The sequence below is a fragment of the Panthera uncia genome (genome assembly GCF_023721935.1).
Source record: "Panthera uncia isolate 11264 chromosome D3 unlocalized genomic scaffold, Puncia_PCG_1.0 HiC_scaffold_8, whole genome shotgun sequence".
Lineage (NCBI taxonomy): Eukaryota > Metazoa > Chordata > Mammalia > Carnivora > Felidae > Panthera > Panthera uncia.
This window is the reverse complement of record NW_026057586.1, coordinates 76,709,034-76,736,656: the sequence shown is the minus strand read 5'-3', so window position 1 is coordinate 76,736,656 and position 27,623 is coordinate 76,709,034. Positions and strand designations below refer to the sequence as shown.

The 27,623-nt window shown below is 42.8% G+C and overlaps 1 protein-coding gene across 7 annotated transcripts in view; it reads left to right on the top strand.

The window, feature by feature from the left end:
* The window catches only part of SUDS3 (SDS3 homolog, SIN3A corepressor complex component), a 110,479-nt gene that overhangs the window by 34,982 nt on the left and 47,874 nt on the right, over positions 1–27,623 (top strand). The window contains exon 14 of one of the 7 annotated variants that reach the window (XM_049619884.1): positions 2,430–6,407. The exons of the other annotated variants lie outside the window; for them this stretch is intronic. Within the exon in view, the coding sequence (XP_049475841.1) occupies positions 2,430–2,472 (43 nt within the window). The 3' untranslated portion in view covers positions 2,473–6,407. Of the gene's footprint in view, positions 1–2,429; positions 6,408–27,623 lie in introns of those variants that run through there. 7 annotated transcript variants of the gene reach the window in all.

Genomic DNA, 27,623 nt, shown 5'->3' with positions numbered 1-27,623 from the left:
CCTTCCTTCCTTCCTTCCTTCCTTCCTTCCTTCCTTCCTTCCTTCCTCTAACTGGGGCCAGTATAAGATCCCAGAGGCTGATCTGCAAATCAAGCTATTTGTCTTTGTGTGTGAGACCCTGTATTCAGGGTTGGGTGACTTTTCTAAGAGAAATACTGGGAGCGGGGAGGGGGTTGGTCGCATTTTTTTTTTTTTTTAACCTACCTTGGGGTAGCGGGGGAAATCCTATTTTTTACAATATTTTTTTTTTTGTTTTTCTATTAACCTTTCCTTTTATCCTTGAATTTTTACTAAATTTCCTCCTGACTTAAAAATCTTGTTTCTAATTTGGGAATTTGAAATCTTGGTACTTAATGTTATGCCATTTTTTCCAAAGAGTTCAAACCACTTTAATACCAGAACATGGTAAAATATTTGCAGCCATTTGAAGCAGCTGGTGGGCTTTTTATATATCCTCATTAACTGGTACCATTAAATGTTCTGAGAGGTGAATGTAAAATGTAAAAAGTTATAGGGTTGTTTTTTTTTTTTTAAATAACAATAAACTTTCAAAGAGAAAACCAGCATGTAGTCTGTGTTATATCCATTGACTTGATAAATGATTGAAATTTATTTTAGGTTTTCCCTCCAGCGTTTGTGGGAGAAGGAAATTGGGAGAGAGGGAGGCATATACTAGATGCTTGCTCGTTGTAAAGAGGAAGATACGGAGTGATGTCAAAGGCTCTCAGTTTTGTAAAGAGCAGTCTAGAGGTGTTGACCCATCAATGTGATATACTCTCCTTGTTGGAGATGATAAAACAATTTCATGGAAAGTTGAGTCAATGCAATTGACCTTAGATAGGAAAAACCTTAAGGTAGACTCGTATGATTGAAGAAGATGCTGCCATTTGGTACTCTAGAGCACTGCTTCCCAGTTTTACCAAAGGGGGAAAAAAATGCTGGTGTTTCGACATCTCCCTGGTGGGTAAACTGAGGAGGCTGCTAACTGCCACAGGTGACAGACCTGTTGTGCTCACGACCCGGGTGTGGCATGCCCAGCAGGAAGGGCTGTTCTGTGCTTTGGATGTTGGAGAAGGGTGGTCACTATTTTTAAAATTTTTTATTGTAACATTTGTACAGAAAAGCACACAAATCTTATTTGTACAAGTTGAATCTTCTCAACGTGAATGCGTCCATGCAACCCGTCATCTAGATTAGGAAATAGCACTACCAGCACCCACGGCCTGAGCAGGCTTCCTTCCGGTTGCCAGTCCTCGCAGGGGTAAGGGCTAGCTCGACCAGTTTTCTCTATTTTCGTCATCTTAACCTTCAAGCTCTTGAGCACCTGGGTCTTTCTAGAGTTGTAGAAGAGCCAAGTCCCTGGTGGAGGCTAGGGGTTCGCCAGGGACGTGAAAGCTAGTAGTGAAGGATGTGGCGACACAGGGGTGGTAAAAACAACAACAACAACAAAAACCATTCAGGTTAACTCTGTCACCCTCCCGCTTGTCGCCAAGGCAAACAGAACTTGCCCTTGATGTCAGCATCCGCCTTTGTGAGAGTTCTTTGTCTAGGTCAGGCACTATACTAAACGCTGCAAAGGCAGGCATTTTCTCTTTCAGTCCTTGTAATCTGTGAAAGAGTGCTGATACTCCCAATGCAGTTGTTAATATAATTTGTTAATATATTTGTTATATTGTTGATGTATTTGTTAACATAGTCTAAGACTTGGCTTAATTCTCCCCTGAAGCCCAGAGTTCATCACAGTGCCTAGTCTTAGTGAGTGCTCCGTAAATGTTGTCAGATACTGTTAGTGCAAAATGATGTGCAAAGACAGGTGGGCTGGTGAATAATAATAGCTCCAGCCCTCAGTACTGTGCCCTTCACTTTTATTATCTCATCGAAGCCTCCTAACAACCCTGGAGAGAAGACGCTATTGTTATCACCAGTTTTCAGAGGAGGAAACATTCCTTTATCACAGGGGGTGGTTAGGTAATTTCTCCAAGGTCACACACACCAGCTTGCACAGTCCCAGCTCTTTCAGATTCTAAGCCAGGGTTCTTAAGCGCTGCCCTGTGCAGCCTTTTCCCAGCCCCCTTTGTTCACAGTGCATTCAGCATTTCCACCTTTCTCCAGCCCTTCTCTGGGAGTTTGTTTTTATCTGCTCTCACCTCTTACAGAGCAAATTTCAGAGGTAAAAACGCTATAATTTGCTAGGACCCTTTCCCCTGCTAGATAACTCCGGGCTTCTTCCTTGGTAATCGAGTTGTGAGAGTCACAGTTACTAGCTGAGAGGTCCCTTTGCTCTGAAACAGCGTGGGCAGGTGTGTAACAGAAAACGGAGCCATTTAGAATGTAAAGAGTGAATGACCTTGATGGAGCCGACTTTAATAAGCAACATGAGAACCTTTGGAGGAAAACACTTATCTTTTTTTTTTTTTTTTTTTCCCCAGATCACTCTCTTCCTGCCTGCCTTTCTTGTCATCTCTGAAGTAAGCAGGGAAGGGTAGGAGCCATTGAACTGGTTTCTAAAAATGTAGATGGAGAGCTGGACACGCTACATCTTGCTGCTCTCTGGATGTCGGTGGACCTTTTCATGTCGTGTCCTGCTGTAGAGCCACTGAACGAAAGAACACACCAGTTCAATGTCACCTGCTTCAGACTGTCTGCTCAGCTCCAACCAGCAGCCTGCGTAACCACCAAAGCCAGGGTTTGCAGTCTTTGGAGAGAGGCAGGAATGAAACCAATTTCTGGTCTCTTCTGCTAGTGTTAGAGATGCCCCACATCTATCTTTGGTAAAGCTAAGCACCTTCTCTGCTTTTAAAAAGACAGTAGATGGAATGCTCTAGAAACATGGGCACCAGCTCACTCTCTTTGGACATAATGACATGATGAGAAATATATTAGCTTTAGGAATTTTAGTGTTTACCAGAGTAGGTATTTTTGTGAATAGCTATGATTATTAAGACGAAAAGATATGTATGTTCAGAAGGATCCCTAGGGGAGTGAGGGAGATAAGATACAGCATAGGTACCTAGACACTTAATCCCTTTACCCATTTTCCCTAATCTGTGTTTGCTCAATTCTCTGAAAGATACAGATCTCTAAAATGACAAAATTCACTTTACTGATACGAGAAGACCAATAATCAGAATCTGAAAGATTCTCTCCCCTGTTTCTCAAAAGTTGGAGACTCAGCGGTGTGCTCTGTTTTTCTGCAGCCTGATGCTCCTGTCTGTTGGCATCACGTGTCTGCCTGCCGATGGGGTGAATGGGTGTGGGGTCAAAGTAGGTGAGATTAGGGGCACCTGGGTGGCTCAGTCGGTTAAAGCATCCGACTTCGGCTCAGGTCATGATCTCATGGTCCATGAGTTCCAGCCCCGTGTCGGGCTCTGTGCTGACAGCTCAGAGCCTGGAGCCTGCTTCAGATTCTGTCTCCCTCTCTTTCTGCTCCTCCTCGGCTACTGGTCTGTCTCTCTCGCTCTCAAAAATAAACAAACATTTGGGGCACCTGGGTGGCTCAGTCGGTAGAGCAACCGACTTCAGCTCAGGTCATGATCTCGCGGTTTGTGGGTTTGAGCCCCGTGTCGGGCTCTGTGCTGACAGCTCAGAGCCTGGAGCCGCTTCGGATTCTGTTTCCCTCTCTCTCTGCCCCTCCCCCGCTCACGCTCTGTCTCTCTCTGTGTCAGAAATAAACAAACATAAAAATAAACATTAAAAAAAAAAAAAGGTTCTAGAGCCAGCTAGGAAAGCAGTGCTCATAGAGAATAAGCAGTTATTGAAGGTAGGAGTACAGTGGCCTCAGGTTGGCAAGTCCCTGCATATAATTAAGAATCACTTTTTTTTCAACATTGATTCTTTCAGTAAGTATTTGAGTGTTTACTGAGATGCAGTGTGGCAAAAGCAAAAGAGTTGGAATCAGTATTTGAATCCAGCTTTAACTAGCTGCAATGTGACGTTAGGCACATTGGTTAAGTAACAGGCACATAGGTTAAATAGTAATATCCACCCCAGAGTGGTTTTGAGGATTCTAATAATGTATATAGCACTTACTATATCCTAAGCACTTTACCCATATTAACTTACTGAATCCTTGTAATGACCCCGTGAGGTAGCTGCTGTTACAAATCCTCACTCTGTAGTTGAAGAAATTGAGAAACAGAGGTCAAGTACCTTGCCCAAGGTCACGTAGCTAGTAAATGGTGAGCCAGGATTCTGAGCCCAGTTTCTCCAGAGCCCTTACTCTCTCATTCACCATACTCTGCTTTGAGGGGGACATAACACAGGGCTGGATTCAGGGAGTGCCCTGTCTCTGGAAACTGTCCCCTCCATTGTCACTACTGCTGCCCTCTATCTGTCTCTGTCCTTGGATGTTAATCTGCCGAATCCTGTGAGACCAGAAGCTAGTTTAGTGCCAAGAGACAATGAAGGTAAAGTTGGCAGCTTCAGAGATCATGGTAAGCGTCACTTCCTACAAGTGGGTTGGAATGAATGCCCAGCACATTGGGTTGAGAAGGATTCTGAAGCCCAAGTTGGGCAGAATGGGAGGAGTGGCTTAATCAATTAGTTTTGTCTGCTGATTTAGTTTGACCCCTTATTTTGAAGATGAAAACATCTAAGGCCCAGAGATGATAAATGATGTGCCCAAGTTCATATGGCCAGCTATAGGCAGAGAGGTGGTGGGGGTCCTGTATTCTGGTATGGCCACTCATTAACCCAGGGGTTTTTACTTAATGGCTTGATAGTTAGGGCACACTCATCCTCTTGTGCCTCGGACTTTTCTGGTTTTAGCATTGATAATCTTGCATCCCAGGAACTGTCTCAGACCCAGGCAAACCGAGACAGTTGGTCACCCTGTTCAGTTTCCTCCTCTGTAAAGTGGGGATAAGAATTGGCATTTTTCCATGGATTAAGTGATTTCTCAGAGATTAGATAAAGCACTCGGAAGTAGTGTTTGGGACATAGTAAGTCCTCAGTACGTGTTGGTGATTTATTGTCCTTGTGTTCATTATTATTGGAGCAGAGGGTTCCAGCCCCAAAATGAGATCCTGGAGAACTTCGCAGTCATCCCAGCCAAGACAGGGGACCTTGCCAGGATCATCTGGTCACCTGGAGCTGACTGTTGGGGATGTTTTTTCTTCTACTTGAAATAGTAGTAAACTATCACAAGCTCGAGGATTGACATTAGTGCGTTCAATCCACATGGTGTTCATGGAGTACTGCATGTTAGGTAGTCTAGGTTCTTTGGGGGGATTTAGAGATAAATAAAAGCATGGTTCCCTTCCTCTGGGACAGTGAGGATGGGCAGCCGTGCTTGTCAGTAATTCTGGTTCAGGGGGATGGGAGCTACATTCGAGGCCTGGAGAAAACTGGACAGAGAAAATACTAGCAGTTGACATTTATCGGGCAGGTGGTTGAACACTTCACGTGCATTATCTCATTAATTATTTGTTGTCTGTGAATTTGTTGTTACGTATCTGGGGTTTACAGACTGGGAAACTGAGGTTTAGAAAGAGTAAGAAACTTGCCTCAAGTTCACTCAGCATGATTCCAAAGCAGGTCTTGCTGACCCAGAGTCTGAATTTTCATGAAGCAGGAATGCTTTACAATTACTTCGGAAAGAAAAGAAAATTTGAGCTTGGCCTGAAAACTGAGGCAGGCCTTAAGCAGTGTCCATGGCCAGGAATGGGAACTGCACGCAGAGGAAATGGCTCGGTTGAAAGCGGAGGTAGGGGGTGGGACGTGTTTAAAAAGTCAAATGAGAGTGTGTGCTCAACAGTAACTCTGGACGAATGGGCTTTGAACTTTAAAATCTGTTGTTGTTTTTTTTTTCCCAGACCCGTATCTTTTTGTCCTTCCACACTTCGGGGTCACCTTACTTTCCTTCCTGCCTCTGTCCTTTTCTCCCTTCCCCTGGCCCACCCTGTTCCCTCCTCCTCCCCCTTTTATATCGCCAGTGCGGTGGCTCGTGGCAGTCTTGGAGTGACGCTTTCCAATTTCACACTTACATGCTCCTGAAAGTATTCGTAAACTAACTCATATGTAAAACCAATAAAGGGCAACAGCACACATTCCTGTTAGGCAGTAATTTTGTTTGACTCCCTTTCTTCTGTTTTGATCACTCATCTTCCTGCAAACATGGTGCTTTGACCTTACCAGAAGTGGAAGTTTCAGGAAGCCAAGCATGGTGGAGCTCTGTCAGAGTATGAGTAATAGGAATGAAGAAGAGCTCGTGTTTATTGAGCACTTACTACGGGCCTGGACAAGGGCTAAGTACTTTTCGTGCATTATCTTTTTTAGTGCACTCAACAGTCCATGTGAGGTAGGTCTGCCTGATTCCCATTTTTAACAGATGAGGAAATTGAGACTCAGAGGAGAAGAGGATTCACCTCTGCGCCGCATTCCTACGTTTCCTTTTCCTGTTGGCTTCTTCCATCGTAGCATGTAGTGCCAAAGTACAAAGGACCAACGCCCTCCATTTTCCACGCCTGGAACAGACACTGAGAAGGGAAGCAACTTGCCTGAGATCACACCACCGATGAATGGGAGAGCAGAAACTAAACCCAGGTCTTGTAACTCCTAATCCAACAGTTGGGGGAAATCCCAGGCTGAAGCTGAAGGGCATGGATTTAAGATTTGGGTTGAATTTTAGCCCTGTGACTTACAAACTGTGTGACCTTAGGCACGTCTCATAACCTATCTGGGCTCCAGTCTAGAAAGTGGAGACGATGATGATAGCCACCTCAGCAAGCTTATTGTGAGGGTTGAGTGAGGTCACACAAGCAAAGCAGCCCCAACAGTGACCGTCGTGCCTGAAACAAGGCAGGTCCCTCTAGCGTGTTAGATACATCTCTCCCACCTTGCCAGCTGCCCGTTGTTACTTCAGGAGTTGTTTGCCCCATCTGCTCAGGTCCCAGCATGCCTTGAGGCTAAGCCCACAGCAACCTTGCAAGGGGGACCCCTGCCACTAGCCACGAACCTTGAAATTCAAGACAACAGATGCCCAGCATCTGTTCACCTTATTAGCGCCTCACTAGAGAAGAGTTTGAAATCCTCCCTCACCTCCCACCAGCTGTGTTGAGAAACCCACTGGACTGTGAGGGAGGACAGGGACTGGGTCCCCCCCCCCCATCCCCAGGGATTTGCATACTGTAGGTACACATTAAATGCTTACTGAATGAATGGTTGGCTAATTATCTCATTTCTCAGCACAGCATATTAATCTCTAAGATCACAGTAATAACATAATGCAGTTTAGAAATGAAAGGATTCTACAAAGTTGGCCACAAAATACAGTAGTCTTTTATTTTCTACCTCATTTCCCCTCCCAGAAGCAATCATCCCACCTCTTTTAGCTGATTATTTCAGGACATTTCTAAGAATTCTCTTAAATTCTAACCATGGAAATCCTTCCCTCCTCTCTCAATATAGTTATTTCATAATTTTGATGAGGTCAGTATTTAGTGTTTACATTATTGTGGCTATGTAAACGCTAGTCACAGCTGAGCCCTGTTGTAAAGTATGCTTGCCTTTTTTTTTCCCCCTTGACAGTGTTCCCCCAGGAGTTAATAATTGTCTTGTATTTTTGTTATAAGCCTGGTTTCCTAGGTGCTTATTAGAATTCAACCTCAAGTCCTTCACCAAGTGTTTAAATTCCCTTTAAGACACTCAGATGCACCAGAATTCCATTGATTTCATCACCCTGAAGAAGCCTTCCCTCTGGGGACTTCTGGACTGGTTGCCTACTCTAGACTGGTGGCCCCCCATATGGCACATAGCTGTCTCCCTGGAGTCTTCCTTCACCTCCGTACTGGGGGCTCCGCTTTGTCACTCTTTGCGTTTGGATCTCCCATTCTTGTTTCCTTTGTTTTCCTTTCTCTCTTCCTCCTCATTTTGGCAAAACGCATCTTGCAGTAACTTACCAAGCATGATTAAAAATGCTCTCATTCTGTTCTCTTATTTCATCGATGGTTTGGCTGGTGTAACTACATTTTTAATTCCCAGAATTAAAGCCCATACATTTCCAGAATTGAAAAGGCCCACAAAGCACTTAGCACTTAACTATATTTCAGCCAGCCCCTTCCTTCCTCAACCTTCGTTTTGAGAGGTTCCTTGTGCTGCTAAATTCATTATTCTCCGGTTTCTCTGCTGTCAGTTTTAAAATTCAGGTTTTGTTTTGTTTTAATTTACTTTACAGCTTCTAAAATTTGGTTGTTTCCTCTCTAGTGTTTTCCATTCTGGTGGGTTTAATTCTAGCTTGGAAATCATTTCCCTTCAAGATTCTGAAGGTATTTTTTATTGTCGGCTAGCTTCTGATGTTGTCCTTGAGAAGCCTGAAGCCATTCTGATTATTTATTCTCTGATCACCACCCCCCCCCACCTTTATCGAGATATAATTGACATAGCATTGCATAGGTTTAAGGTGTACAATTTGTACCATTTTGATAAACGTGCATATTGTGAAGTGATTACCACAGTAAGGTTAGTTAACCTGTCTGTCATTTCAGTAGGTGTGCCATTTTTTGTGCGAATGTAGTGAGTACTTTTAAGATCTCTCCTAGCATCTTTCAAGTGTACAGTCCAGTATTATTAACTGTAGTTACCATGCTGTCCATTACATCCCCAGGAATTGTCTATCACTGGAAATTTGTGCCCCTTGACCGCCTACACTCTTTTTCCCACCCCCCAGCTCCCTCCTCTGGCAACTACCAATCTACTCTCTCTTTGGATGAGTTTGATTTTTTTTTAGATTCCATTTCTAAGTGAGAATACATAGCACTTGTCTCTCTTTGACTTATTTCACTTAGCATAATGCTCTTGGGGTTCATCCATATTGTTGCAAAGAGTAAGATTTCCTTCTTTTTATGGGTGAATGTTTCATTGTGTATATATACCACATTTTTTTTTTTTTTTTAATCCAGCCATCCATCAGTGGACACTTAGGTTGCTTCCATGTCTTGGTTATTATGAATAATGCTGTGGTGAACATGGGGGTGCAGATATCTCTTTGAGACAGTGATTTCATCTCCTTTGGATATATACCCAGAAGTAGAATTACTGGATCATATGGTAGTTCTTTTTTTTTTTTTTTTTTTTATTTATTTATTTTTTTTTTTAGGAACCCCCATATCTCTATACTGGCTGCACCAGCTTAGATTCCCACCAACAGTGCACAAGCGTTTTCTGTTCTCCATATGTTTGCCCGTACTTGTCAAATTATATCTTTTTGACAATAACCATTTTAATAGGTGTGAGGTGATACCTCATTGTGGTTTTGATTTTCATTTCATTTCCTTGATAGAGTGATGTTGAGCAACTTTTCATGTACCTGTTGGCCGTTTGTGTATCTTTGGTGATTTGACTTTTTTTTTTTTGAAATGTTTCTTTATTTTTGAGGGTGGGGGAAGGGGCAGAGAGAGAGAGGGACAGAGGATCAGCACTGACAGCAGTGAGCTCGATGCAACACGGGGCTCCACTTGATCTTAGCCAAAAGGCCGAGAAGCGATTACACGGGGCTCAAACTCAAGGACTGCAAGATCATGACCTGAGCCAAAGTGGGACACTCAACTGACTGAACCACCCAGGTGCCCCTGGTTATCTGACTTTTTAACATCTCTAGAAGCTTGTAGGATCTGTGGCATTTTGAAAGTTCAAGATGACAGGCCTTGTTGTGGGCCCATTGTTCTAAGCAGTTAGCTTTTTCAATTCTGGAAACATGTCCTTAAATTCTGAGAATTAAAATAATACATCTACATAAATATGCGCGCACACACACACATTTTATGTATGTAGTAGCAAGCTTCCATGATCGTTGCCTCCTGATAGTCATACCCCTGTGTAGTTCACTGTCATTATTGGACCAAGATTGGTCTCTGTGACTAGTAGCATATAGCAGAAGTGATAGTAATTCATTTCTGAGATTGGAGTATAAAAGACACAGTGACTTCTTTTTGGTTGTGCTCTCTTTCTCTTGAATCACTTGCTTTGGGGAAAGCCAGCTACCATGTGAAGCAGCCATATGGGGAAGGCCATGTGGCAAAGAACTGAGGCCTTCTGCCAACAGCCAGCTAGTCACTGAGGCTTCTGCCAATGGCCATGTGAGTGAGTCACTTTGGAAGACATCCTCCAGCCCCAGTCTAGCCTTCAGATGAGATTGCAGTCACCACTGACTGCTTGACTGTAGCCTTGTGGGAGACCCTGAGCCAGAACCACCCAACTAAGCTGCTCCCAGTTTCCTGACTCTCAGAAACTGGGTAAGAGAATAAATGTTATAGGCTGCTGAGTATTGGGGATAATTTGTTATGCAGCAATAGGTAACTAATATAATGGGTAATTTTCCCCCCCCTTTTTTTTTTTTTTTTTCTTTCTCCTAGCATTCAGGGACTTCTTTTACTTAGATAGTGGACTTCCTATGGCAGTCTTCAACTTTTCTTGTGTTTCCCATTTTCTCTTTGTCTTTTTATTTTCTGGGAGGTTTCCTTAAATTTGTCTTTTAACCTTTCTCATTAAAAATATTTTTCATTAAAAAAATTTTTTTAATGTTTACTTTTGAGACAGAGCGTGTGTGCAACCCAGCAGGGGAGGAGCAGAGAGAGAGGGAGACATAGAATCTGAAGCAGTCTCCAGGCTCTGAGCTGTCAGCATAGAACCTGGCATGGGGCTTGAATCCACAAGCTGTGAGACTGTGACCTGAGCCGAAGTTGGACAGTCAGCTGACTGAGCCACTCAGGTGTCCCCGCAAAAAAATTCTAAGAGCTATTTTTATCTTCTGATTTTGTATCCTTTTTTTTTTTTTAATTTTTTTCAACATTTATTTACTTTTGAGAGACAGAGCACGAGCAGGGAAGGGCAGAGAGAGGGAGACACAGAATCCGAAGCAGGCTCCATGCTGAGCTTTCAGCACAGAGCCCGACGTGGGGCTCGAACCCATGTACCATGAAATCATAACCTGAGCTGAAGTTGGACGCTTGATCGACTGAGACACCCAGGCCCCCCTATCCTTTCTTCTTTTTAAAGTGCCGTACCCATTTCTAGAGTCCTTTCATCCAGAGACTGTTGTATCTTCTCTAGAGAAGAAACTTTTGGTCTTTTGCCAGGTTGGTCTCTAGGCAATCTTGCTGCATGAAGTAGGGAAGCAGATCTGATGAACTGACAGCTTTTTTTTTTTTTTTTTCATTTAAATTATAGTTAACACACAGTGTAATATTAGTTTCAGGTATACAGTTCAGTGATTCAACACTTCCATACGTCACCCAGTGCTCATTGCAGCAAGTGCGCTTCTTAATCCCCATCACCAATTTCCCCCATCCCCCCACAACCTCCCCTCTGGTAACCATCAGTTTGTTCTCTATAGTTAAGAGTCTGTTTCTTGGTTTGCCTCTCTGTCTTTTTTCCCCCTATGTTCATTTTCTTGTGTGTGTGTTTTTTTAATTCCACATACGAGTGATATCGTATGGTATTTGTCATTCTCTCACTGACTTATTTTGCTTAGCATAATACTCTCGCTCCATCCGCATCCTTGCAAATGGCAAGATTTCATTCTTTTTTCATGGCTGAGTAATACCCCATTGTATCTGTATACCACGTATTCTTTATCCATTCATCAGTTGATGGACACTTGGGCTGTTTCCATAGTTTGGCTATTGTAGATAGTGCTGCTATAAACATTGGTACACGTGTCCCCTTGAGTCAGTATTTTTGTATTTTTGGGAAACTGACAGCTTTTTAAACTGGATTTCAGCCAGTCTCACTGCCTTAACCTTCATTTTTAGAGGTACCTTAATTTTTTATTAGGTGCTGCTAATCTATGAGTCTCCACTGTTGGCTTAAGATTTTTAGGCATTTTTCATATACATTTAGCTTCTACAGTTTGGTTTTTTCCCCCCACCTATTCTCCACTCTGGTGGGTTTAAGTCCTTAAAAACAGAGGAAAACAAAACACCTTTATAGTTGTTTCAGTGGGATTTCATGGGAAAAAGAAAAACATACGTTATTTAGCCAACTCTCTTTACCTCAACCCTTCATGCCTTGCCTGCTCCCACCTCCCTCTGGGACCTTCTGTGACTCATGCAGCATTGTCAATGAAGGATGACACTGAAGGGGACACTGGCTAGCTCACTGTCACTGTGGGTTCTGAGGCCATAATCTATGAATCACTGCAGTGGGAACATTAGTAGGTCATTTCCAAATAATCAGTACATTCTTACTTATCACAAAGCTGCTGGTTTGTGTCTGAAGACATGTCAGTGGCCTTTAACTGCAGGCTTTGACTTTAGAACTCAGTGTCAAGATTTAAAAGGAAGAATTTACATACATGCACCTTGAAGGTCTGAACGTGTGTATATAATACAGTGCCCATGGGTTTATATGCCTATATGTGCACAAACACACATCTCGAAAACGAGCCTTCTTGACAACCAGAACCCACCTTTGGACTGTAGGTGAGTTGAGAAGCATGAAAAATGTTTAGCCTTAAGTATGTTTAAATATTCATGATGTCTTCAAAGCGAAGCTTTTGGGAAGACTAAGCCACCTGGAACACAGCTGTGATAGTACAATAAGGCGTCTTGAAAAATCACAGAGTGTCACGCAGGGCTGGGAAGAATATTCCGGTGACCTAGGCCAGTCCCCTGCTGCCCACTGTAATAAAAACTATTTTGGATATGTCCATTGTTAGCAAGATCAGGTTAATATTTAGAGCATAGTAGTATCTTACCAGCTTGAAGATGATTATATTTTGGATTACATAACTTACTTGGGGTAACAAATTCCGTTTATTTATTGTCTATCCTTCCTCATGTGGTGGGGTTTTCAGGACAGCAGCTGTTGGCACATTCATCATCGCTTTCCCCTTGTACCCATGGAAGACGTTACTCATCAGTCTTGGCCCGTTGTCTTGAGGCCCAGATGTGAGGACTCAGAATCCTTTCTACACGGGGCTGCTTGCAGCTACTAGCAATTGATTGGGAATGGGGTGTTGTGGCAGGCTCACCAGACGAAACATGTAAGCGATTTCTGGTTGGTCTTTTATCACCCGTCTCAGTTGAACACGCTCTGGTTCACATTACTTTGCCCAGAACCAGTCTGGGCATGATCCCTCCAGAGCAGACTAGGATAGAATTTTCACTTTCGTGGGCTCAAATCACTTTCAAAATATTGCTTTTGTTTTTGGGATCTCACCGACCATGATCGTCCTGAGTTGTGATTTTAATTCCAAGGACCTAAGTAACTGTGCGCTCGGTTTCTTCAACTGAATAGCACCCTTTATGCTACTGCGTGCCATCATCTTATTACTCTAAACCAGGGCTCAGCAAACCACCTGTTCTGGTAACATTTTATTGGAACACAGCCACACCTGTAAGTTTATGTCATATCCATGAATGTCTTTGCACTAAAAGGGCAGAGTTGAGTAGTTCCCACAGCAACTCTATTGCCCACAAAGCCAAAAATATTTGCCATCTTCCCTTTTACAGAAAATCTTTCCTGAACTGGTTCTGAATGATTACGCAGGATTCTTTTGGCTCTCAACTGTTGTCTAATATTTTCTCCATGGTATATTCAACTCTTTTACAAACCTACTTCATTGTGGTCTCATCCAGCCCACATTTATCTATTATACTCACAAGGCTCTCCTGAGTGATGTTTAGTGCTTGTTGCTATTCAAATATGCTGATTATAACCCTCCCTGCTATTTGTTGAGCACTTACTATAGCCCAGGCAGTGCTAAGCACTCTACATAAATTAAGTGAACAGAAGTAAGCAAATGGCTTGGCATAGTGCATGGCATAGGGTAGATGCTCAATTATATTTAATTTTTACAACAGCCCTATGAAGGTAGCATTAAAGAGTCACTTAGGGTAGCCAGGCTGGTAAGTGGCAGAACTAGAATCCAACTCAGTTTGCACTGATTCCAAAACTTGTGACCTTTCCATTAAACCTCATCTCTTTCTACTACATTCTCCCTCTCTCTCTCTCTCTCTCTCTCTCTCTCTCTCTCTCTCTCGTTTTATTTATTTTGGGAGAGATGGCATGAGCAGAGAAGGGACAGAGAGAGAGGGAGAGAGAGAATCCCAAGCAGGTTCTACGGAGCCTGACATAGGGCTCGATCTCACGAACTGTGAGATTATGACCTGAGCCGAAATCAAGAGTCAGATGCCTAACTGACTGAGCCACCCAGGTGCCTCTCTACTACATTTTCCTGACTTGCCAGTCTGGTAAATCTGTCAAGTAATTAGAATAACGGGCATTATAGAGATAAAATGCATGTATGTGATTGGTGTGGTATGTTATCTCAGATCCTCTTAACAAACATGCATGTTTGGTATTATTCGAAATTTACAGATGAAGACACTGAGGCTGGGAGAATGTCATACAGGTAGTAAACTGTTGGTACAGTTCTAAGTTGGTATGATTCCAGATCTTTACACTGTACTGCTATGATACACAACCATGGTATGTGGCTGAGCTGACATTCATTCAACAGTTTCTACCATACCTTTTCATAGAGCAGAGCACCCACTCTATACCAGGTACTGTGCTCAATCCATATGCTTTTTTCTGCAGTGAATTCCTTTCCTGAGTGCTCACAAACTGTTTAATTGTCTAGTGTGTGTTTTTAATTTAGTGCCCTTGGTAGTAGGTATTTGGGGTTGCTTTCTCAACTCTTGGGGAAAGAATTGAAATCTAAGACATTTTGTGCCTTGATTTCCCCATCTGTGAAATGGGAAAGAAAGTGTTTTTATATCTTCCAATTTCCTAAGATTCTAAAATTTCAAGCATGAGAGTTGGCATTGAACAGAGATTGCAAAGCAGGAGTCTGTGGGTAGCATCCAACCTTTTGGTTCACACTATAGATTTTAAAAATTGAGTTAATTAAAACATGTTTAAATTAAGAGATTTTTGAGCTTCTCCTAAGTAATTAGATAACTTTGCAAGACTGAGTTTGTTGTCCCCCACGAGTACATGGCTGGAGCTGAGTAGAAGCTTCTCCCTTTAGGGGCGCCTGGGTGGCTCAGTCAGTTAAGCGACCGACTCTTGATTTCGGCTCAGCTCATGATCCCAGGGTCATAGGATTGAGCCCCACATCTGGCTTTGTGCTGAGCATGAAGCCTGTTTAAGATTCTCTCTTTCTCTCTCTCTCTCTCTCCCTCCCTCCCTCCCTCCCTCCCCATGTCCCTCCCCCCAGCTCGTGCATGCACATACTTTCTCTCTCAAAAATAAAAATTAAAAATTAAAGTAAATAAAATGGGATATTTAAGTAGCAACTGGAATGCCTTCAGTGTTGGGGAAACAATAAGCATGATGGGGACTGATTACCAAGACACCAATTGTTCTGTCCAAAGGGAGAATCTTTTGTTCTTAAAATTTTTAAAAATGTTGATTTATTTAGAGACAGCAAGTGGGGAAGGGGCAGAGAGAGGGAAAGAGAATCCCAAGCATGCTCTGCTCCATTAGCACAGAGCCCCAAGCCGCCTAGGGGCTAAATGTCCCATTTTAATCATTTACTTTTCGCCCTCTGATATTTGTAGACAGTTGAATATATAACTTTCACATTTAGGCAGGAGAGATTCCAGCTGCGTATAAGAAAGAATATCATCTACAAGATGAAATGTGCTTTAGAACCTTGATTGAACTGAATTGATAGAACCCTTAACTCCCTGATTCTATGTATTTTAAAGGAATTTATTTTTAAATCCAAATAGGACATTTAAAATGAGCATAAGTGAAAGGAAAGCTATTTTTAATCCACACACATATGTAACTGTAGATTGTGATGCCCACCTACTTATTAGGGCAAAATATTACCTTTGTAAAGTTATGAGGGAATCATAATTATGTTCAAATCCCAGCTAGGTGAACTGAGAAGCCACTGGTACCTTGGACAGCACTATCCCAATTCTTCCATGCAAATTTGTTCTTTTGCAGGGGAAAAAAGACTTAGCTCTCTCTCTTTTAAATTCTAGCTAACTCTGGACTCTTTTAAAATGATTTTCGTTTCCTGTAAAAGGAAACAATAAATAAGAGATTAGGTAACTACCAAAATGTCTGTTCTTTAGGACAGTTTAATTATTTCCTTTCTGTACTTTTTTGGCTTATTTACTGCTTGTTTTAAAGGACTGAATGGTGGCAGGGTGTTGCCCCCCCCCCCCCCCCGCCCCATCTTGAAAGTTACAAAGCATTTGGTCTTTGCTTTCTGCACTGCTGTTTCAGTAGTGCCTGGAACATAGTGAGTGGTCAATAACGTTCATAGAATGAATGCTTGCTTCTCCTACGGTGACATTTATAGTTGCTCATCTCAGTCACAAAAAGCATGGTGTTAATGAGAAAGGGGTAGAGTGTTTGATCTCTTTCTGGAAAGTATGTTTTGTTTGTGCTTTCTGAGAAATAGGCTACATTACCTCCCCACTGCCAGCTTTGTTCACAAGGAGCATGAGTGAACTAGGAGAATCAGATCCTGGTATCCTCCCCCACTCCCAACACACACACACACACACACACACACACACACACACACACACACTGTAATCAAAGTGTCCTTCCCACAAAATACACAGCACATATCATCAGCACCAAAGTCATTCCTTGAGTCTAGGTCCTTGCTCAAACTTCACATCTGACAACTCATTCTTTGGCAGTAAACTGACAGCACTTGGATCTTGTGGTGCCAAGCAGAAATCTCCTTCCCCAACCACACTACTCCATATTAATATCATTTCTCCTTCAAGCTCTTAGCACTTAACTCTCTTACTACTCACTTGGCAGGTAATCATGCACATCCCTTGTTCTCTTATTTAAATCTGGTATTTAACCTTTCCTGTGTTGGTTTCTTTCTCTTCTGGGTCATATTGGAAATCAAGTAGAAGGAAAGGGTATGTATTAGTATGGTTCCCTATACATAGTAAGTCTGTGTCTTACTTTACCCCAGAAGCATGCTTTGAGACAAATTTGGGTCCAGTTACTTTGTCAGGTGATCCCATGGAAGTCAGTGAGGGAGTAGGAACGTGAGAGAGGCAAAGGAAGAAAAACAGGCAAAGGAGTGTGGTAGCTAGTGGGTTCCCAGTGGGCAACTGCACTGTCCTGCTGGGGACCTTCTATGATAGTATGGTCCAGTAGAAATATAATGCAGGCCACAAATACCAGCTACATGTGTAATTTTAAATTTTCTAGTAGCCACATTAAAAAGAGAAACTGGTAAAATTAACGTGTTTCATTTAACCCAATATATCCAAAATAGCACTTCAGTATATAATCGGTGTAAATTCTGTTAGTTGATTGAAAATCTCTGGATTCTGGCTATGGCAGCCTTTTCACTTTAGTTTTGCTGTTAACATGAAGGATTGCCATATGTAGTTGTACAGGTTGAGCACTGCATAACTCTAGGGGGCAACACTCACCTAGGTTTCCATACACTGCAATATGCATGGCACCCCTAAAGTTGTACAATGTCCAACCTGCATATCTCCTCATGTGAAGGCTGTCAGCCTGTTACCTCTTGATCATTACTATTCTCATCACTTTGGGGAAAAGAATGAAAGATTGTTAGAGCAGACTTACTTGGGCTTAGCTACAATATTCTGTCTTTTAAGGGTCACTAAACATTTTGTGCACCTGACAGTGTTTCCTTGCAAGCCAGCCTCATGACTAATCAGCAGAAGCCAGCACCTCCAGGGCCCTGCAATCACTCTGAGGGAGTCAGCTTCACACCCACTGCTAATTTTAGCATGCAATCTGCAGAGGTACCAGTGAGTCTCTTTGCCAAGTATCCTTACAGACATGGCTTGGAAGTAAGTCGCCCACACTGAGTCTGGGTGGGAGCTGGGAAAGAGCAAAGTCTGTGGCCCAGAGTTTCCTCCCCAGTGGTAGGCTTCCCCACTATCTCTTGCCCGGACCTCCTTTTCTCTGCTGGGTTTCCTCACCTCAGTCACCCATGAGGTGTCTGGCTGCAAGAGTGTGTGAACTCTAGATGCCAAAGTCAATTGCTCAGTCACAGAGGGGCTCTGAGTTTATTTCATTGCTCTCTTTTATTTGTTCCTCTGTGGTGGGCAACAAGCCGTGCAAGGCGAATCAAATGGGTCTGATTGGTAGTTATCTAGAAAAAGAAAGTACTCAAAGCAGTTTGTAGGAAGGAAGTCATGGACTTAATTGAATACAGAATTGGAAAGCAATTCAGAAATCAAGCATCCCAGCCATTTCCTGTTATAGATGATGAGCAGGAGAATCTGAGAGGTTGAGAAGCTTCTTCAGGGTCACACAGGGGGTTAGTGGGGGAAGAGTAGCGTCCCTTGTGAAGAGATTGTGTCTTATTTACCTCCTCAATGCATTGTGTCTGGCACGTGGTTAGCTGAAAGCAAATGTTTGTGGAATTAGTGCATTTTTATAATCAGACTACTAGAGACCAGAAATATATACATTTTCCCCCATGTGTCTGTGTAGTGCGTGCTTGTTGATGTTTGCAAATTGATCATCCATTACCCTTCCTGCTTATAGTACCTCTGTTCCCTGTGCTGGAAGAGCCTTGTGATCCAAATGTGGCCAATCAGAGCATTCTACTCCCAGAGCCACAGTGATCCAAGCCAGACCAGTCAAAGCTGATGAGAACACAGTTCTGGGATTTTGTTTTGGCCTCTCACCAAGAGGGGAGAGCCAGCCAGGAGAATCTGAGGGGTTGAGGAGCTTTGGTGATGGCATTTGACCACCAATATCTGTGTGTATCTGAAGTCAGTGTCCATCCCTGGAATTTTCAGTTATCTGAGCTGATAATTCCTTTGTTAAACAAAACAAAACAAGTTTTTTATCATTTGCATCTGAAACCAGATGACAAGTAAACTATCTTTGAAGCACCAATGAAGCAACCTACAGATTAGTTAATACCTTCAACATCTCCTAGCTCGTGAAAGGTGATGCCTCTCCAGCTTTAGGGGATAAACTTTGCTGAGCCTAAACTTAATGTGGTGGTTTTATTCTTTTTGCCAGTGCTTACTTTAGGCATGAGCAGGTGATGCAACTCTGGTGAATGAGACCCAGGGGGAGGTTTGCTGTCTGGTTGCTGGTATAGGTTTTCCTCTTTGTATGTGGCCGGGTGAGGATGTGATGACTGGATATGTGGCAGTCAGCTTGAGGACATGAAGAGACCAGTCTGAGGATAGGAGCCAGCATGCCAAGGATGGTAAAACAGAGAGATGGAAAAAGCCTATGTGCTTGGTGGTATTATTGAACTACTAAACTTCATTGTTTCTATACTTTAAAAATCTGAGGTGTCATTATTTTTTTTAGCCACTTTTCATTTGGTATTGTTACTTGCAGCCCAAACCAACCCGATGGAAATAACTGTTTTTAAAATATATTTTTAAGTAGAAAATAGAAGTGAGAACAACTGAAAGGAATCTTATTGGGAAGACCGATATGCAAAATAATTTTATGAGGACTTATGACAGCTAAAAACGTTTCCAGACATTTTCAAATGTTTCTTTGGCAGGCAAAGTTGTCCCTAGTGGAGTGAGAATCACTAAAGGAGCATTACTTGCTTCTCAGCTGTTCTAGAACAGTAAGTTTGCCGCATTGTTGGGACAGTCGTGAGATGTTCTTAAAAACCATTGAGTTACAGAAGATAACAGATGGAGAGAATGTGGAGAAATTGGAACTCTTGTACACTGCTGCTGGGAATGAAGAATGGTACGGCCACTGTGGAAAACAGTTTGAGGTTTCTTTACAAAGTTAAACATAAAATTATCCTGTGATTCAGCACTTCCGTTCTGAGGTTTGTCCCCCAAAGAGTTGAAAGCAGGAATTCAAACAGATCTTTCTACTCTAATGTTTATAGCGTTGTTTGCCATAAATAAAAGGTAGAAGCGACCCAAGTGTCTGCTGACATGAATGGATAAGCAAAATGAGGCATATCTGTGCAGTAGAATATTACTTGGCCATAAAAAGGGATGAAGTTCTGATATAGTCTACAATAAGTGAATTTCAATATGGACCTTGACAACATTATGCTATGTGAAAGAAGCCAGAAAAGGACAAATATCACATGATTCCATTTACAGCAACTTCCCCTTATTCCACAGTTTCGCTTTCTGTGGTTTCAGTTCCCCACGGTCAGCTGCGGTCCAGAAGCAGATGATCTCCCTCCTCACATATGGTCAGAAGGTCAGTGAGTGTAGCCTAATGCTCATTCACCATGCCCAGGCCATGCACGTCACTCCCATCTCATCACATAGGCATGTTACCATCTCACACTGTCACAGGAAGCAGATGAGTTCAGTACAGTAAGGTACTTTGAGAGAAAGTGATTATATTCACATGATTTTTATTGCGGCATATTGTTGTAATTGTCCTATTTTATTTTATTTTTTTAGCATTTATTTTTGAGAGCGAGAGAGACAGAATGTGAATGGGGGAGGGGCAGAGAGAGAGGGAGACACAGAATCCGAAGCAGACTCCAGGCTCTGAGCTGTCAGCACAGAGCCTGACGCGGGGCTCGAACTCACAAGCCGTGAGATCATGACCCGAGCCAAAGTCGGACACCCAACCAACTGAGCCACCCAGGTGCCCCTAATTGTTCTATTTTATTATCAGTTAGTGTTGTTAATCTCTTACTCTGCCTGACTTCTAAATCACACTAACACAGGTATATATGTACAGGAGAAAGCATATATAGGGTCTGGTAATACTTGTGGTTTCAGGCATCCGCTGGGGGTCTTGGAACATAAGATAAGGGAACATAAGATAAGTGAACTATTAGGCCAATTCAGAGACAGGGGAGTAAAGGTTACCAGGGGCTAGGGGAGAGGAGAATGGGGAGTTACTGCTTAATGGGTACAGAGATTCTATTTGGGGTGGTGAAAAATTTTGGAAATAGTGGTGATGGTTACACAACATTGTGAATGTAATTAATACCATCATATTGTATGTTTAAATCTGGTTAAAATAGCAAATTTTATATGTATATTTTATAAAACATACAAAAATATATAAATGTTAAAATTTGCTTCCATTTTATAAATATAATATATCCCTGCAATAAAAAAATTTTTTAAAGCCCCAAATGAGTTAAAGTCCTCAACTTTTGCCAAGTCCTGTAGTGTTTGGTGCAGGACGTCAACCCAAGTGCTCTGGCACATGATAGCACATTTGAGGGGAAGGGGTAGGTGGGATTTGGGGACTTTTTCTGTGTTCTGGCCACCAAGACTGGAGTCCGTGGACTTCCAAGACCTCTGTGCCGCACTTACAGGTTCTGCCGAGCCCTTGCCGTGTACCAGGTACTGTGCTAAGATCTTTTCATGCATCACCTCATCTAACTCAGGACGGCTCCACAGAGTAGGTGCACGTATTGCCCCCTTCTCTGTTTGAATAAACTGAGGCTCAGAGAAGAGGGGCAGAGCAGGTATTCAGGCAAACCCAGGGAGTCGGCACCACATGAGTTCCATGCTTTTAACCCCTGGAACTCTCTTTTCTGTTGCCCAAATGCCTCCTTTGGACTAAAAAAGCCATTTTGAGTAACATGAAGTTGTTAGTAGCTTCCAGGCAACTGTGGTCTTTCTGACGTCACAGTTTTGTTTCATTTCATTTTGTTTTCTAACTACATTCCACAAAAGATGTGTTTTCCGCTGAACAGTGTCCGTTAGATCAGGAGGAAGGCCAGAGCACATGGGCTTTTCAGGATGTGAATTTACTGTTTCCTGCTGGGCTTTAGATGGCTATGTCTAAATTTTCCTGTCTGTCTTTCTGCTTTACTGAGGGTAGATTATGGCACTTGATGGTTTAATCTGTGTAATCTCTAGACAAAACATGTCTCCACTTGCCTGCCAGGGAAATGTTAATTTATTCTGCTTCTGGATCTAGAGAGGTAAATGAAGTAAGTGAAAATGCAGTGTGTGCGTGTGTGTGTGTATGCACACACATGCATGCATGCACCTGTGTATGGGTACGTAAGGATCTGTATGAAGAGAAACAGACACACCTTAAATCTAGAGATTTGAAGTGAAAGATTCTGCAGTCTCTTTTAAAAGGATTGCAAGCCTTCTTTCTCTGACATTGTATGTAAAACTTTCTGTCTGTGGTATGATTATGTTTTTGGAGGGTGCACAATATAGTGTTCATCATCGTCTCATAGGGGTTTTGGAGAATGTCAGTCTATAATTTTGTGGTGCCTGTTACCTGGCACGTCTGTCTTTTTGAAGAGCTACAATCATCTTCGGTATGAGAGGTCCTTGATATTTAAGAAGCACCTTTATTTAGGTAAGGAGCTGGACGCAGAAGGCAGCAGTGGGAATTATTATTTCGAGCTTGTTAAATTGGAAGCTTGAAAAAAAAAAAACCCAGCCAGATTGAAATAAACTTTGGCGAAAGGAGTTCTAGCACACCAATCTGCTCCTTTAACTGTCTCCTCCTCCTCCTAGTTCTTTCCCCCACCTTCTGTTCCACCGCTCTAGCCCTTGCCCACCTGATGCTTTGCAGGCCTGGCACCAACGTGGGGAATGTAAAGACCAGACATTTTCACTTTATTCAGCTTGTGTCTGACACATAGTAGGAATTCAATAAATGGTAGCTTAAAAAAGCACATCCAGATCTCTGTGAAAAGGGAATTTGTCCTAGACATAGAATAAGAAGAGATTCCCAGTCTTTTCTTTTAACCTAGGTGGAACCTGTAGACAGGCTTAGAGGTTGCACATTCCTGGCAAATGGGAAGCCATCTGAGTGTGAGTTTCTGTCCTTAAAACCAAATATGATTTGCTAAGTATTCATCCTTCGCATGTCCGTGATCCTTCATGTACGTGTCTCTCCACCAGTCATCATAGCAGTCCAGGACCTTGATGCTCTCAAAGCCAGGTTAGAGATGAGGAAACAGAAGTCAGGATTTCAAAGCGTGCCGTTTCCCTGATGCTGTGCCTTTCATGTGAACCTAGCGTTTCCTCATTTGACCAGGAAAGACTTCTTGTGTGAGAAAGACCATGAACTGAATGTTAACAAGTGGTGTGATGTATTCAGTGCCTGGGTCTGTCTGTAATTCATTTGGGATTGAGCAGTCCTTCGCAAACTTTACTGCGTATACAAATCGCTTAGAGATTTGTACAAAATAGAGATTCTGATTCAGCAGCTGGGTGAAGACAGTGTGGAGCCAGAGCTCACATATCTAACCGGTTCCCAGGCGTTGCTTGCTGCTGCTGATCTCGGACATTTTGAATAGCAGGGGGTACGCTGTTAGGTTTATAAAGGACTTGCTCATATGTGATTCTTTTTGCTCCTCACCCAAGCCCTGTGAGGGATCCATTATTATTTCTACCTTTGAGATGAGAAAACTGAGTCTGATTACAAATAGCTACCATTTTCAAGGGTAAGGCACACTAGAGACACAATAATAAACAAGACAGATACAGCTGTTATTTAAAGATGTTGAAAATCCATGAAGGAAGACTCTGAATAATTAAATTTAAAAAGGCTCTGAGTTCCTCAATGAATGTTTGTAAAATGGATGAATTGCTTGAGCTCTGGGTGTTGGCATTTATCACAGGAGGAAGAGAAACAGGCCAGGGGCAGGGGAAGATGATGTATTCTTTCTTGGACACGGTGGTGACCTCCTGTGTGGCTGTCTGGTGGGTAGTTCTGGGTCTGGAGTTTAGGAGAGATATCGAGGGTGAGGAGAATTGAAAGTTTGAGAACCGTCAGTGCAAGGGTGGTAACTGAAGTTACAGAAGATTAGATTCAGGATACAAAGCACAATGGAGGACAGTTTAGAGAGTGAAGAGTCTAGAATAGGCTCCTAGCATAGGAACCTGTCTGGCCATCAATTATGGGTTCACAGAGGAAGAGGAGCCCATGAGAAAAGACCAAGAAACACCTGCCCAGGAAGTAGAAGGAAAGCCATAGAAGCCAAGGGAAGAGAGACCTTCAAGGAAGGGGTTCATCATCAATGATGGGATAAGCCAGTGTCAGTCACGTGCCTCCTGATGTCACTTACTGAGAAGGACACATGTCTTCTCTGATATTTCTGCCCTAAGAGTACATCCAGAATCCAATCAGGAGGAGATACCAGACAAACCCAAATTGAGGGGTGTTCTACAAAACTGGGCTATACTTGACACAAATATTTGTACCTTGAAAGACTAAGGGAGACTAAGGAACTGTTCCAGATAACACTAAACAGACATGAGAGCTAAATGCAGAAGGTGGTTTTAGATTTGGTCTTAAATCAGAAAAAAATCAGTGTAAAAGACATTACAGGAACAATTTACAAAATTAAAAAAAATTTTTTTTAATGTTTATTTTTGAGAGAGAGACAGAGTGTAAGCGGGGGAGGGGCAGAGAGAAAGGGAGACAGAATCTGGAGCGGCCTCCAGGCTCTGAGCAAGCTGTCAGCACAGAGCCTGATGAGGGGCAGGGCTCAAACTCAAACTGTGAAATCATGACCTGAGCCGAAGTTGGATGCTCGACCGACTGAGCCAGGCGCCCACCATTTACAAAATTTTAAAGTGAGTTATTACGTAAGAGTTGCTATTGACTCAATGTTTGTGCCCTCCCAAATTCACATGTTAAATGCTAACACCCAGTGAATGGTATTTGGAGGTGGCACCTTTGGGAGGTGATTATAGGTCATGAAGGTGGAGCCCTCATGAACAGGATCAGTGCCCTTATAAAAGAGACCCCAGAGACCTCCCTTGCCCCCGTCCCTCATGTGAGGACACAGTAGGAAGACAGTGGGCTAAGAGCCAGAAGTGGCTCTTTCCAGACACTGAGTTTGTGAGCATCTTGATCCTGGACCTCCCAGTATCCAGAACTATAAGGAATAAATTTCTATTGTTTACAAGCCACCAGGTCTATGACACTCTGTTACAACAGCCTGAGCATACTAAGACAGTAGTATTGCATTAATGTTTGGTTTTTTTTTTTTTGGAATCTGATCATTGTGTTATGATGTAACAGAAATATATATATTTTTTTCTTAGGAAACCTGAAGTATTTAGGAGTAAAGCGAAGTATTTAGGAGTAAAGTGTTGTGATATCTGTAACTTACATTTCCATGGTCCAGAAAAACAAAAGCAGGGGATAAACACATGTGACAAAAAAAGATTAATCGGATATTCTGGGTGAAGGACATACGGGTATTCGTTATATCTTCTTAACTTTTCTGTAGAAACATTTCAAATTAAAATATTAAAAAAAGAAAAGGAGTGGAATATACGTTATCAAGTTCTGTGGAGAGGTCAGGAAACATAAAAGGTCACAAGTGTCCCTTGGATTTAGCTCCATGTATTTAACCTTGAATTCATGGCACTTAAATTCTAGAAGGAAACTCCTAGATGAATATTTAATTACAAATTGGAACAGGGAGTGGAAAACAAGAACAGGGTGTGATGTGAGAGAATAACGTGCATGTAATTAGTGCTTTGGTCAAGCCAAGAACATAAAGGAACCATCGCTAGAGGGAGAGGTGGGGTCCACGTGGACACTGGAGTCAAGGTTTGGGAGCAGTTACGTTTGCACAGTATATGGAATGATGGGCAGGGGTTCCTAGGGAGGTAGAGTATGCATGTTATTTTTTTTTAAAAATTTTTAATGTTTATTGATTTTTGAGAGAGACAGAGACAGAACGCGAATGGGTTAGGAGTAGAGAGAGAGGGAGACACAGAATCCGAAGCAGGCTCCAGGCTCTGAGCTGGCAGCACAGAGCCCGACGCGGGGCTCGGACTCACGAGCTGTGACATCACAACCTGAGCTGAAGTCGAACGCTCAATTGACTGAGCCACTCAGGTGCCCCTGCATGTTCTATATAGGGGGAGCAAGGATGAGCACTGAGACATCAGCTGTGTCCAGAGCATGGGATGTGGGGGTGGGTGATGGAAGGAGCAGCTGTGAAGGCAAGTAGGGAGTAGATTTAGAAAAACCTTGTTTTCCGGGCTGAGCACTTTGACCTTTACCTGAAGAGGTTATACCTCTTGTCTACTTCTGGAAGCCAGAAGATGGCTTCCACAGTTTCTCTACACATCGGAAAACACGTTTCGTTAAGTGCTTCTAGGTACTCAAGCCAGAAGCCAGTGTACCTTTCTTGCCATCCAACACCTTCAGCCCCCACACCCAAACAGCAGCAAAGCCTGTCAGTTCTGTCTTCTAAGTATGTGTCTGTTGATAGTTCTCCACCTCTACTGCTACCAGCCTGGTCCAAAGACCATCACTGCTCTTCTAGTTGGGCCCCTTGCCGCAACGCCCCTCTACTGCCCCGAGAAAACGATATTTAACCATGTGTCGAACCACATCACCACCTCCTCCCTCTTCTCCAAAACTATTAAATGTCAGGATCCTTAACATGGCCTGGTGGGTCCTGTACATTCTGGCTTCTGCCCCTGTTTCCAGTCATACTTTGTCCCATCCTTCCTTGTCTTTACTCAACCTCAAACATGTTTATGGGGTTTTCAGTTCTTTTTTTTTTTTTTTTAATTTTAATTAAAAATTTTTTTTCACATTTACTTATTTTTGAGAGAGAGAGAGAAAGAGTGTGAGCAGGGGAGGGGCAGAGAGAGAGGGAGACACAGAATCCCAAGCAGCTCCAGGCTCTGAGCTGTCAGCACAGAGCCCGATGCGGGGCTTGAACCCACAAGCCGTGAGATCATGACCTGAGCTAAAGTCAGACACTTAACCTACTAAGCCATCCAGGTGCCCCGGGTTTTCAGTTCTTTGTTGAAGCAAGGCTCTTTTCTGACTCTGGGTTTTTGCTTGCTTTCTTTCTCTTCCCTCTGCCTGAACCTCTCTCTTCTTCACCCCAGTCTTTACCTGGTTAACCCTTGTATTAGTTTGTTAGGGCTGCCATGATAAAGTCCCACAGCTCAGCTGACTTAAAAAATTTATTTTCTTATAGTTGTGGAGGCTAGAAGTCTGAGTTCAAGGTGTTAGCAGGGCTGGTTTCTTCTGAGGCCTCTCTCCTTGGCTTGTAGATGGCCGTCTCCTGGTGTCCTCATGTGGTCTTTCCTCTGTGTATGTGTCTGTGTCCGAATATCCTTTTATAAGGACACAGCCCTATTGGATTACGGCCCATCCTAATGACCTCATTTTAACTCAGCTACCTCTTTCAAGACCCTGTCTCTACATACAGTCACATTCTGAGGTCCTGGCAGGGGGTTAGAACTTCAGCATATGACTTTGGTGGGGGACATAGTTTAGCCCATAACTACTCTTCTCAGTTTTTAGGTTGGAGGGTAAATGTTACTGCTTCAGGAAAGCATTCGCTTACTCTACTCCACCCAATCCAAATTAGATTTCCTGTTATTTTTGTATATAGCACCCAGTTTGCTTTCCCCTCTAATAGCCATTCCACTTTATGATTGCATGTTCATTTGTGGATCTCCACCGAGAATTTAAGTGCCACGATTTCAGGGACCATATCTTTTCTGGTCACTGCTGTATCCCCAGTGTCTAGCACAGTTCCTGGCCCATAGTAAGGAATCAGTGCAAATTTGTTGAGTTAGTGAATTAATGAAAAGTCCAGAGACTGCACAGAATCTAGCAAGTTTGTGTCTAGTTAAACTGAGACCAAAACCATTGAAAGGAAAGATGATTCTCACCCATGTTTGAAGATGTGCAGAACAAGTGATTTCACACCAGCCCTCGGCACCCCCCCCCCCCCCCGACTGCAGCCTTTTGGCATGAAATGCGCAAAC